The sequence below is a fragment of the Lissotriton helveticus genome, chromosome 7 (assembly GCF_964261635.1).
Source record: "Lissotriton helveticus chromosome 7, aLisHel1.1, whole genome shotgun sequence".
NCBI lineage: Eukaryota > Metazoa > Chordata > Amphibia > Caudata > Salamandridae > Lissotriton > Lissotriton helveticus.
In genome coordinates this window covers 1932716918-1932729989 of record NC_136068.1, presented here as the reverse complement: position 1 = coordinate 1932729989, position 13072 = coordinate 1932716918, and the positions used below count along the sequence as shown (strand labels likewise).

The 13072-nt window shown below is 43.5% G+C and overlaps 2 protein-coding genes across 3 annotated transcripts in view; one reads left to right on the top strand and one right to left on the bottom strand.

Moving 5' to 3' along the window:
• The window catches only part of LOC144769988 (uncharacterized), a 240104-nt gene extending 231531 nt beyond the window's left edge, over window positions 1-8573 (bottom strand). The window contains exons 1-2 of the mRNA XM_078654184.1: window positions 8455-8573; window positions 3678-3804 (exon numbers count right to left, since the gene is read on the bottom strand). Of these exons, the coding sequence (XP_078510310.1) occupies window positions 3678-3804; window positions 8455-8478 (151 nt within the window). The 5' untranslated portion in view covers window positions 8479-8573. The remainder of the gene's footprint in view (window positions 1-3677; window positions 3805-8454) is intronic.
• A 372-nt stretch (window positions 8574-8945) lies between these two features.
• Window positions 8946-13072, top strand: part of LOC144770934 (uncharacterized) — a 91888-nt gene continuing 87761 nt past the window's right edge. Inside the window, exon 1 of one of the 2 annotated variants that reach the window (XM_078655767.1) lies at window positions 8946-9081. The gene's annotated coding sequence lies outside the window, so the exon portion shown is untranslated. The remainder of the gene's footprint in view (window positions 9082-13072) is intronic. The other variant, XM_078655766.1, reaches the window with a different exon arrangement.

Genomic DNA, 13072 nt, shown 5'->3' with positions numbered 1-13072 from the left:
TGCATAGTGTGTGTCGACGCAAGCAATGTTGGCTTGGGTTCAGTCTTAATGCAAAAAGACAAAGGCGAAGAGTATTCTTACGCTTCAAGAACTTTGCGGGGTGCTGAGTACAACTATTCCACAATAGAGAAAGAGTTACTAGCATGTACCTGGGCCTCAGAACACTTTAGGCAAATTCTCTGGGGAACCAGGTTCCGTCTAAGAACCGCCATAAGCCTTTAATTAACATGCTGGCAGCTGGTGGTGGAAGAACGTTAACTGCGCGTCTAGCACGCCTGGCTGCAAAGTTACAGGAATTTCAGTGTATTGTTGAATATGTTCCTGGTCGTTTAAATGTGCACGCTGACTGCATGTCCAGGTTGCCATTGATCAATTCTGTATTCTCTGGTGATTGGAATATTGATTCCGATGTTGTGTTTAATATTGAGGACGTCAACGAGTGTTGTACTGCAGGTTCTTCTGGTAGTATTTCTGAAACTGAGTGGAGAGAAGCAATGGCAAGTGATCCTAATTTGCCTTTGTTAACAAGGTACTTGCAGTATAGTTGGCCTCAAGAACGATATTTGTCTGGGGACATCCTTTCCTTTTTCAAGGTACAGGATGAACTTATGTTTGACCAAGGTTTCATCCTCCGAGGTGATAAAATCATTCCTCCTATTTCTTTGAGAGAAAGAATTATTTCCATGGCTCATGAAGGACATATGGGCATGTCCAGTACTAAGAGGCGTATTCGCGAATTTTACTGGTGGCCTGGTATAGTTAAAATGGTTGACAAATGGGTTAGTTCATGTTCTCCTTGTGGTAAAAGTGAAAAGACTGTCAAACCATTGGCTGTTGACATTTCTCCCATTGAATTTGTTTCTTGTCCCTGGAAGAAGTTGGGTATTGATATAATTGGACCCCTTAATTTATCTCCCCACCAAAATGTGTTTGGTTTGGTCCTCATTGATTATTTTTCTAAATGGCCAGAATTAAAAATTGTTGACAAGGTTGGGTCTACTCAAATCGTTCAGTTCTTAGATGAGGTTTTTTGTAGAGAAGGCATCCCTGCTGAAATTGTGTCGGACAATGGTCCGCAATTTATTAGCAAAGAGTTCTTATCTTTTGTCCAGAGATGTGGCATTGTGCACAAAAGAGTGTCCAACTACAATCTCCAAGCCAATGGTCAAACAGAACGCTTCAACAGAGTCATCAAAGAGTCCATCCAGCTTGCTGTTAAGAGCAATTTAGATTGGAGGAAAGCTTTACGTTCCACCTTACTGTCTTATCGCACTTCACCCAACTCTGTTACAGGTTTTTCACCTTTTGAATTGCTTAAAGGCAGGAAACCTGGATCCAAACTCCTTCCTTGGTGGATGAAAGTTAAGCTTCCCTGTGAATCTTCAGTGGATTCTGACAGTGTTAAGGACAGGGTTCTAAAATATCAAGAGAAAATGAAGGCTAATTTCCTGTCTGCTAAAAGACCTGGCCAGAAGGTCAAGGTGGGCGATTTTGTACGTGTCAAGTTTGGCAGAGTTTTTGACAATAAGTGGAACAAGTGGTCAGACCCTTGCAAGGTTATTGAAGTATTTTCAAAGGCCGTGAGGGTTGAGGATGGCAAAATATGGAACTTTAGAAGGATTTCTCTATGTAAGAGTTTAAATCTTCGTCCTCACACTAATCTCTGTCCTACTCTATCTTCCTTCAATGACCATTCCACTGATAAACTCAATGTTTCTGCCAAACAAAGTGATACATCTTATTCTCCTTTGTTTGACACTTTTGATCGTGAAAGTCAGAGTGTTGGTTGTTCTGTTCCTGTGCCTGACAATTGTAATTCTCCTGTGCCTGACAATTGTAATCAGAATAATGAACAGCCTAGTACTAAGCATGTTAGTATTTCTGTTAATGAAAATGCTCCCTTACAGTCTGCTGATGTTCCTAATGCTGATTCTCTTCAAAGGAAAAGTGTACGAGTCAAACACACTCCTGTAAAGTTGCGTGATTACTTTCATACGTTTTTTTTATTTTCCACTGTTTTTTTTGTTTTTTTTAGGGGGGAAGGTGTGTAGTATCCCTTCTCCTGTTCTTTCTCCCATGTTTATTCTGCTCTACCTCCCATGTTCCATTTAGAATTGTTTTGGTTCTTTCTACTCTGACATTCTAAGGTTAGTAATGTTCTACTGTACTTCAGTTATACCTGGTACCTGTTTGTGGTGGTTGTACAAGCTGTCTCCTGGATTAAACTTCATTCAAGCATCTACTTGTCTCTTCCTAATTACAACACCATCACTACTGGGAGTAACGGAGAAAGACGCTCAGCAAGAATCTTAGCAAATATTTTAGTATCTGTATCGAGCAGCGAGAGAGGCCTATATGCGGATGCAGGACTATTTCTAATTGGACCCAGAGCATTCAATCCAACTGCCTAAATCACCTTGTGCCTTCGGGGTGTGTCTGTTAAACTGACTCTTTGCCGTCTGAGGCCAATTAGAGTGGATCATACTTCATAAAAATCCAATCAGATTTGCTGAATATTCTTGTCTGAAAAGGATTACCGGTGCTGTGTTGGAGAAATAAAGCAAAGCCTATTAGGGATATTCATAGCGTGGAAAAATTATAAAAAGAAAATAAGAATGTTGGCTCTAGGGGCAGAGTCCCCCAATGCCCCTGGGGTGGCCATTTGAAGAAGGACCTGATGGAATGCGCATTGACGGATGAACAGCATATGAAGGAATGACGACAAAGCAATGGAAGTATTGTCGATATGTGGAAGCTCTGTAGTTAGTGAACAGTCAAAAGCTTTGAAGTCATGTTTTCAATATTCTTGATGGAAAATGAATAGAAAGAGTTAAAACAACAACAGATTGGTTGGAAGTCTGCAACCTTTTTGTGCTGGCATTGAGGGCCAGAAATACCATACACAGTCACACAGAGTAGAAAAAAGGGACGTCTTCCTGGTAAAACCAGTCTTTCCCCACTACCACGCATATCACAATAGCTTCTACTACATCACAATGGCTACCTGACCTATACACCTATTCAAGAAAGTATCGTTAGGACTGAGGGAAAGATGAAACTCATAATTCTTTAAGAAAGGCCCTTTGTAGAATATCAAAACATATGCTGAGAATCCAGAAGTGAAAGAGAGCCATTGCCTGAGAAACATGTTCTGGAGTCCTAGAGTGAATGGTCTTGGATGTATCGGGACACATATCGGAATGTCAGTTGAAGGGAGGTCTTAGGTAGACATGCTCGGACACCAAATTCTCATAGTTAAGTTGGAGTTTGTTGTAGCCTAAAAAGGTATTACATCCAAAAGGGGTAGCCCTGATCCACCAGACGTCAAATTCTGGCAATCGAACAGGGCTGGTGTGTGGTGGCAGAGAGGGTGCGTCACAAGAGCGGGTGGGGGTGTCTGCAGATAATGAGGAAGACTTGGGGTCCATGGCTTATGAAGGTCTCTGGAATCACAGAGCCTCGCTGGCCTTCACTTACAGTTCTCGTGGTCACGGAGGGATGAAGGAACTACACCAGTGTATTTTTAGGCGAGTGCTAAATGACATTTTGAATACTATGTGGATCAGGTACTGAGAAGATCAGATTTTCTTACTGTATGAACGACTGAGAGACCTGATACTGTTTAATTTACCTGAAACCAAATAAGAAATGTATTAAAAGAAAGAACGCAGCTTTACCAAGTGACATTAAGGCTTGGTGGATTTCCTTCATCACATTCCTGTAGAGTTCCTTCTGCCATTCCTGCAGCAGTGTCCACTCCTCTTGGGAAAAACAAGCAGACGGATCATGGAATGCCACCTGCGTCTGAAACAGAAAAAGCAGCTTACCAAGAAACTCAATTTATTGAGATGAAATTGTTAATGAAAATCCATTCTGCAAAAATAAAATCCCTCTTCTCTTAGTAGCACCACCCCTAGCTCCAGGGTACAAATGTTGAAGATATGAGCTTCTAGACAGACATATAACACAATTTTCACAGTTTGTGAATGTAGGTTAAACAGCAAATAGAACACACAATTGTGTACAAGCATTTCTAGCAGGAACATCCACACATATTAGCTAATTAAAGTGAATTACAAATATTAAACTCTCCAAGCCCATTTACAGTACCTGAGATTAGCACTCGCTAGTGAGCTGTACGCTTGTATATACGCATGTGCGGCCTAACTACATTCCCTCCATGAAAGCACTGCCATAATCATGGGAAAGGTGACTTTGAAGCGGCTGTCGCTATGGCTAGAAAATGTTAATGTTATTAGCGATTTGCAGTACGGGTTCAGGCAAGGGAGAGGCACATTGGATCAATGTACACATTTGAGCCTGGTGATCGGGAAGTATACCATAGCAAAGAGGGGCACACTGCAGATGGTATTCATGGATCTAACGTCAGCCTTTGATCGAGTAAACCGATCAAAGCTGTGGCGGATTCTGGGGAATTGGGCATGGAACCAAGTCTGGTATCCTTTTTACACTATGCCCATAATAATACAACGGTGGTGGTAAGACGATGGCAGTCTAATGGATCCCTGGGAGGTTAAGCGAGGGGTATGATAGGGGTGCATCATGGCACTCCTATTGTTCACACTTTACATAAATAAACTAAGAGACCACCTCACAGGCAGTACTCAAGACATCCCAAGAGCTGGGTCCAAATTGGCCCCAGCATTACTCAATGCAGATGATGTAGTGTTGTTCGCAAGGGCTGCCATAGGTCTCCAAAATCTCTTAAATACTTTTACTGATTTTATGGAGTCACTTGATTTAGCGACTAATTTTACCAAATCACACACAATGACAATGGGCAGTAAGAAGGCCGCTAAGACAAAGTTTGTTTGTAGGGGGGTGGAATTGTCGAAAGTGTCCACTTTTCCGTATTTGGGGGTATTTTTTTACGATAACGGGTCCTGGGTTTCGCAAAGGCATGTAAAAAAGAACAATTTGGCCAGAGCAGTCGGGCCGTTTGGAATTTTGCTAAAAGATTGGGATTGAGGCCAATAATGTTGCATGGTCAAATGTCTATTTTCTTCTTCTTTTTTATTATTATTTTTTTGTCTATTTTCTTCTTCTTTTTTATTAGTTTTTTTTATTACTATATCTTTTATTCTCTATGTATCTTGGTATATTGGTCTAACATGTCTCTACTCCCACTTCACTTTTCTAAAACTATTCTTCTGACACACTACTTTGTCAGATGTTTATTCCCAAAGCTGTTATTTTATCTCTTACTTTTTGTTATTTAAATGTTTCTCACCTTCAGATATTCATGCTCCACACCCCCCTATTTAGGGTTTATAAAGAGAAATGTATCCCTATGGCGACATATGGGTGTGACGTACGGGGTCACAAGGACGTGCAGGACATCCAGGGGGTTGAGAACAAATCTATGTGAGGCCGCCCAGCTCTCCCCCCTACATGAGGACCTTGGCTTGAGGTACATCTCGGATCGTATTGCCGTTGCACCTCTGATGTGTTGGTTTAGGATTTGGTCAAGCGTTTCTCCCACTCTGAAACAGATGGTTATCATGGATTGCATGGCCCTTGATGGAGCTCTACAAATTCAGGGAGCAATTGACGCTGCTGGGATGTCCCAGCAGGATGTCCAGATATGTATAGTAACCCAAAATCTCTAGGACCGGCAGCGATCAAGGAAATTAAAATAACGTTTTTGGATAGGCAGCAGGTGACCAGGGAGGGACTTGAACTTGCCAAGCCCATGGTGAGAAGGTATGTTATCATCAGTTCGACCCCACAGCTACAGCCCTATTTGTCACTAGTAACAAACGTACAACATTGCTTTGTTTTAACTAGATTCCGGCTGAATCAGGTATCCTGTGTTTTAGCCTTTCCAAAGGGGTTTTCATAACCAAGTACCTTAAAACCGCGCCCCTGTGATAATTTCCTATGACGGTTTGACGCTTGTAACATAACAATACTGGCTAATCTCATTACTATCATTTTTCGTGTTACTGTTGCACGGTCAAATGTCTATTTTCTTCTTCTTTTTTATTATTATTTTTTTTATTACTATATCTGTTATTCTCTATGTATCTTGGTATATTGGTCTAACATGTCTCTACTCCCACTTCACTTTTCTAAAACTATTCTTCTGACACACTACTTTGTCAGATGTTTATTCCCAAAGCTGTTATTTTATCTCTTACTTTTTGTTATTGAAATGTGTCTCACCTTCAGATATTCATGCTCCACACACCCCTTTTTGTAAATGGTATGGTTAGATAAATGTATATGTATGTATACTAATGTTTATCGCTGTGTTTTACTGTTATTGTTTCGTAACTTCTTAATTGAAATTATTGTATTGGTCTTGGGTCATTTTTCTTTTAATGTTTGTTATTGTCATTTTGTCTTATGTACAGTTTTTATTTGATGTATCATATGCATATTTATGGTATTTTTGTTACAATTGTTACAGCCCTGATGAAGTTCCAGTGGCACTAGGGAACTAAACACGTTGGCTGTTTGCCGGTTTTAAACTAACAACTTTAAATAAAAAGAAGATTGATGAACCACACTTGTGTTTTCTGACTGACTTCTATCAGAGTGCACCTTCCTTTCTGAAATGAATCACTCAATGAATAAAATATCTAAATAGTTTGTTATATTAATTGTTTTGACCTTTTTTTAATTGTTATTGTGCAATACAAGTTACAAATTGACTAATTAGACACATGTTTGACATATGTTGAGAAACTATATGATTGTCTAGGAATTTACTTTACATTGTGTTGCAGAATCGCAGCATGCACAAGAGGGAAGGCAACCAGTGAGTATGTGCTACAAGACAATGCATGATCTTTTTTTAAGTATGAATTATGCTTGGCAAAAATGGTACCTGAAGCCCTCCTAGATGGTGTAGGAATGGGTGAGGAATACCTAGATTTGTGTGCATCTGTTATGCATCTGCAATGTGTTCTTCTTGTGCTGATATATGCCCTACTTCTATTGACATTCTTTCGATAGCTGCCAAGTTTCCCAGGTCCAGACAGAACTAGAAATGTCAGCTTTTTCTTAGAATACTGGTACTTTTAGTTAACACAGTATAAAACCAGGACTACAAGTCCCAGAATTCTAAGAAAAAAACAGGGCCAGACAAACTAGTCATGCATGGACTTGGGCAACTATGTTTCTTTTTCCAGAGTTCCGGAGTGATGTCTTGTCTTCACGTATAAAAGGATCATGAGCTGCAAAAAAAAGTTGTATAGGGCTGCTTGAGCTTCAAGAAATTATTTGCTACTATGTTTGTGTCTCAATGCCCACTGGAGAAAATTCGCTTTTGGCAGTGCAAGTCCTGCTGGACAAACTGTAGAAAAAATTATCTATTTAGCAAGCGATTATCACAAAAAACAAGAGCGACCTATATGTTCTTGCGAACTGGGTATTGCTATTTGAGCAGAAACAATGTTCACAAGGACCTCATTTGAACCAATTAATTCAATTTTTGCAAGGAGTAGTATTTCTCGTGTGCTTTAACAAGAGAAAACATAAAATGGAGAATCAACCCATATTTCAGTTAGGTGTATCACTTTTATAAAAAACTTTTATGGAAATCCCACAGAGAAAACTATTTTTGCGGTACCCACTTCAGTCAAAGGGAGTATTATTTATTTTGCATAGACAATACTTATAGTGAAAAGACATAAAAAGAATTTCCAATTGTTTATTCACACTATATACATTTCCACATTAGGACGTAAATTTGTGACCCCAGTGAAGGGACCATAACCAAAACAGTGCAATATATGTAGTGCTAATAAGAAAGGAGGCGATGGTTATTGGTAATTAAAAGGGAGCCCTTTGTATATCTAATACAATCATTTGTTCATAAGCAACTTCTAGTTAGCCGAGGCTCTCCCTTTGCAGTTGTCGACGACGTTTCGACCCTCTCGTGATACGGGCCTCTTCAGGACGGGTATTCTGGGGACCGGCGGCACTATGAAAGTGCCCAAGGTGGAGGCATGAATCTTACAGAAGTAAAACTGGTACCCTGATAAATATTAGGCCAGTAGGCGGGAAAATAGCAGCAAGTCTGTACTATTCAGCCAGCAGGTGAGCAAAAGGAAGGCAAAGCTCAGTATATATATATTTGGATGTATTTAGGAAATGGAGGGAACAGCAGAGATTCTGTGCTATTCTGCCAGCTTCCAAAATACAGGCAGAGAAACGTCACTATGTACCCACCGGCTGGGAAACTAAATATCATAAATTCTGTATTATACAACTGTCAATGTATTTTTCTATTTGTTGTGGACATGTTCTGCTTTATTGTACAGTGCTCTGATGCCTCCAGGCCATGCCTGCACTACATAAAATGAAAAAAATTAAATATATATATCTTTTTTTTTTAAAAGGCGTGTATCTTAAAAATAGATGGTGCTAAGAATCTGTAGATGATCAGGTGCTGCCAGACAAAAACCTGCTGAGGGCAGAACTTACCTGGTCTGACTGCTGCTGAGACATCCCCCCAGTGACAGTGGGTGTCTCCTTCTCCAGGGTTGTCAGTCTGTGACCAGGTACAGTCCAGATGTGATCCCTGACAGTGACCAGCTGCAAGACAGATGTGATCCCTGGCAGTGACCAGCTGCAGGACAGGTGGTGTTATCTGTGCTCTGAGCATGCGCAGTAGTAGGAGTGTCTGTAAACTTGAGCGTCAGTAAGGAATCATATCACTGAACTGAGCATGCGCAGTCAGTGTTTACAGATCCGCGTTTACGAGCAGTCTAGTATCTGTGCTCTGAGCATGCGCAGAGTCACTGTTTTCACTGATGTTCCGAGCATAGGCTGCAGTCGCGTGTCTGTGATCTGAGCATGCGCGGTATCAGTGTGTGGACGTGGCGGCGGTGGTGTCTGCGCTCTGAGCATGCGTGGTGTCAGTGTTTGTACGCAGCAGACGTGGTCTGTGCTCTGAGCATGCGCGGTGGGCTCGCAGAGGCCGCCGCCCGGGCCTCTCCTCGTGCAGGCTCCCGGTGTCCGTCGGAGGGGCGTCGGCCCGGCCCAGGCTCTTCGTGCTCGACTCGCCCTTCACCCGGGCCTGGTGCCAGGCGGGACTGCTGCTGCGTAGAGGTACAGACCGGGGCGAGGCCTGGAGAGGAGGGGCCTGGGCACCCCCTGAGCCCCCCCCCAGGCGCCCCTCACATTTTTTTTAATTTTGTTATTGCATGCCACACCCAGTGCAGTATGGATATACACTGAAGTAATGCAAGAAGAGACTTCGAGTGTTTATTCATATCAGGACCCAGGCCTGGCGCTGCTCAGCTGCAGCCTTCCCCTTGGAATCCCTGGCAGAATATTCCAAATCTAGAACAAGTGCGAAGATTCCGAACAACAAACATTCCTCAAAGTGCTAGATAGCTTACCTTAATATAGCCTTATAGCCCGCTGTAGAGGGCTATACCGGCTATTAAAGGCCCTCTCCAGCGTTATAGGCCCTGAGCCAAAGGCGAGGTCCTTTAACAAGGGAGAGGGACTTTAATAGCGGTATAGCCCATCTACGAAGGGCTATAAGGCTATCAGAACATTCTGTCACTAGAGGACAGAATGTTCTAACAAAAAAAACAAAGTCTTTTGGGAGCGTGGGGGGATTGGAATCCCCTCAGGGTCCCTGAAGCCTTTGTTCACAGCCAGAGCTGTGAACAAAGAAACATTGGAATGTTGGAGCTCCGGGCTTACACCAGCCATTATAAGCCCGGAGCACTCCATTGTTTTCAATGGAGCTCCCAACATTCCAATGTTCTAATACATATTACATTGCATCGTTAGTTTCTTGTCTCTGCTGACAGGCGCCGACCTGGTGAGTCTCTGAGTCTGACCCAGAGCCACCCTCTGCCGGGGGGCGCCCTGGGCAGGAAGACACGTGGCCCCCTCCTCACTGCTGGGGAATAACATGAGGCCGCAGAGCAGGGGCCCCTCTGTGGTCAGAGCCCAGCCCCGGCTGGAGGCATTGGAGCGGGGCCTGGCCTCTGAGCGCCTCTCTGTATACCCCCAGGGCACACCTCTGCACCCACCCACACTCAGCCTGGCCTCTGAGCACCTCTCTACACCCCCCGCACTCACATAGAGGATGCACAGATTAGCATTGCACGCCGGAGCTTATGTTTGTTGGGGGTTCATACTGTCGGCAGTAGGGGGCGAAAGCACATGGGAGTGCAAAAAGCGGGCTGATGGCCTGTTAAAAACGAAAAAACTCGCTTAGCCGCTTCGCCGCGGCGGACATTCCGCCGTAGTGCGGCTGAATCTGACGGTGCGTAGATTGCTAAAATTCTGGAAAAAATAGTACAGGAGCAATTGTCAGACTATCTGGAATCCAACGCCCTCTTACATGACTCGCAATCCGGATTCCGATCCGGATATAGCACAGAGACGGCCCTTCTGGAAGTATCGGAGACCATCAGAGAGAGCGTGGACAGAGATGAGGTGGCCATATTGGTGATCCTCGATCTGTCCGCGGCGTTCGACACCGTGACCCACTCCGTATTACTGAAAAGGTTGCATGACCTAGGAATACACGGCACACCTCTGGCTTGGATAAAGTCATTCCTGTCAGGTAGAACGTAACAGGTATGGTGATGCCCCTACTTGTCGAAAAATAAGATGCCCTTGAACTGTGGAGTACCCCAGGGGTCGGCCCTCAATCTTTTAATGTTTACATGTCTCCATTGGCAAGAGTGGTTGAGGACTGTGGTGTCAGAGTGGTCTCTTATGCTGATCATACTCCGCTAATCTTTTCCTTCAGAGACCACTCTGACAAAGGACTCGACAACTTCAAATCCTGCCTCACCAACATTGTACAATGGATGACATTTAATACATTAAAACTGAACACTGAGAAAACTGAGGTGCTATTTTTTAATCTTAAAACCCCTCTGTTGTCTTCCGCATGGTGGCCGACTGAGTTGAACCCACCTCCCATCCCCACCAACTCAGCCCGGAACCTAGGGTTTCATTTTGACAATGAACTCTCATGCAAAACACAAATCCAGAAGGTTACTTCCACCTGTTTTGGCAAATTAAAAATGATTAAAAAAATCTCCCCCTATTTGTCTAGGGACTCGATGAGGACTGTCGTGCACGCCCTCATAACTTCACACCTGGACTACTCCAATAGTCTTTATGTAGGGGCTCCTGCATACTTACGTCACCGTCTACAAATTGTCCAGAACGCGGCGGCTAGACTGATCTGCCACGTCCCCTATCGTCACTCCATTTCCCCGTACCTAAAGAACTTGCATTGGCTTCAAATCTCTCACCGCATCCAGTTCAAAGCCCTGGTCCTGGCCTTCAGAGCACTCAATGGGTATGGACCAGGCTATCTCAGAGACAGACTGAAGCAGGTCCAATCAGTCCGTTCCCTTAGATCCAACCATCTCCGTCTCCTACTACCTCCCCGCTTCCAGCGCTCGAGAAGAGGAGGCAGAGCTTTTGCGGTGGTCACTGCTAAGCTGTGGAACTCCCTACCGCTGGACCTTAGACTCACTGAATTGGAACCCCTTTTTAGATCCAAATTGAAAACATACCTGTTCTCCTGCTACTAGCCGCCTTGATCACTACCGGTGCTGTCCACAGCGCCGGGACACCCCCGGTGGGGGTAGCCGCGCGCTTAATCAAATTCCATAAATAAATAAATAAATTGGACGGCCCCTGGCCATCCGACGCACACACCCACCGTGAAGTATGTACAGAGGAGCAAATTTTATCTCATGTATCAACATTTGGGGCCAGATGTAGGTAATTCTATTTTACCGATTCATAAATACCGAATTTTACCGATTCGGTATTTATGAATCGGTAAAATAGAAGGTGGGAGATGTAGGTAAAATTAAAATTTCAATTACCGAATCGGTAACATTCGGTATTTACCGATTCGGTAAATACCGAATCGGTATTTCCTATTGATTCCTATGGGCTTATCAATGGGAAATACCGATTCGGTAATTACCGAATCGGTAAATACCGAATCCTGCCAGGGTGCAGGGGGTGTCACTTTGACACCCTCTAGCACCCCAAATATAGGCATGTGTGACATGTGGCACACAGACATGCCCTAAGGGCATGTCTGTGTGTCACATGGCACGGGTGTGCATGCACACCTGAATTCGGTATTTTACCACCCAATAGGATTGGGTGGTAAAATACAGACTCTTAAGGGCCTGTGGCACTCCTAGGAGTGTCACCTACATCTGGGATTTACCGAATCGGTAAAAATACCGATTTGGTATTTTACAGAATCGGTAAATTTACCGAATTGGTAAATTTACCGATTCTGTAAAATGTTGGCCCCTACATGCCAAATCCTAAATACCGGTCGGTCACGGCCGAATTCGGCCGTTACCGACCGGTATTTTGTGACCTATATCTGGCCCTTGGTCTTGTATGTTATGCTCGTGATCGTGTGTGACACTGCTGCCAGAAAAGAGACCTCTTTAGGAAAAGAACCCTGACTCACCCAAAGGTGACAGGCGTCATCGTTGGGTTCACTCCGCACACCTGGACTACAAGGTCCATGGTGGCTACAACTCCCTTAACAGGAGGAGCTGAGGTGTTTTGCAAGGATGAGCAATTGTGCAGGGGTGGTGAGGGGCAGAGTGCAGAGACCAGTGTTATAGTGATAGGTAAAACTATCTCCAGGGGTCCACACCATCTTTATTGAGTCACCTATAGGATGGACTTTGAAAAGAAGACTTGAGATTTGTATATCATATCTCTATTGGGGGTCAGCATGTTTCTGCCCAACTATGTTCCCATACAGGGATTCCAGGGCCTCAAAATTATAAACTCACTCTGCAACAACTCGTAATAAATAAAAAGTGTAAATATACTGGCCACCACGTGATCAAGGCGACCAGGATTGCGATGACCCGCACTATTCTGTGGGCACAATAGCTGGACATATCAAACAATTGTCTTCTGACACCTTACTGGATTGTAAAAGTAGTGGTGAAGTAGTAAGTGTTGAAATGCTGAGGCTGAAACTTTTGCTTCCTCACTTCTTATGATTGTCTTCTAGCTTCATAATGAAATGTTTCCGTGGTCTTGAGTATTACCTTTTGGTATTTTT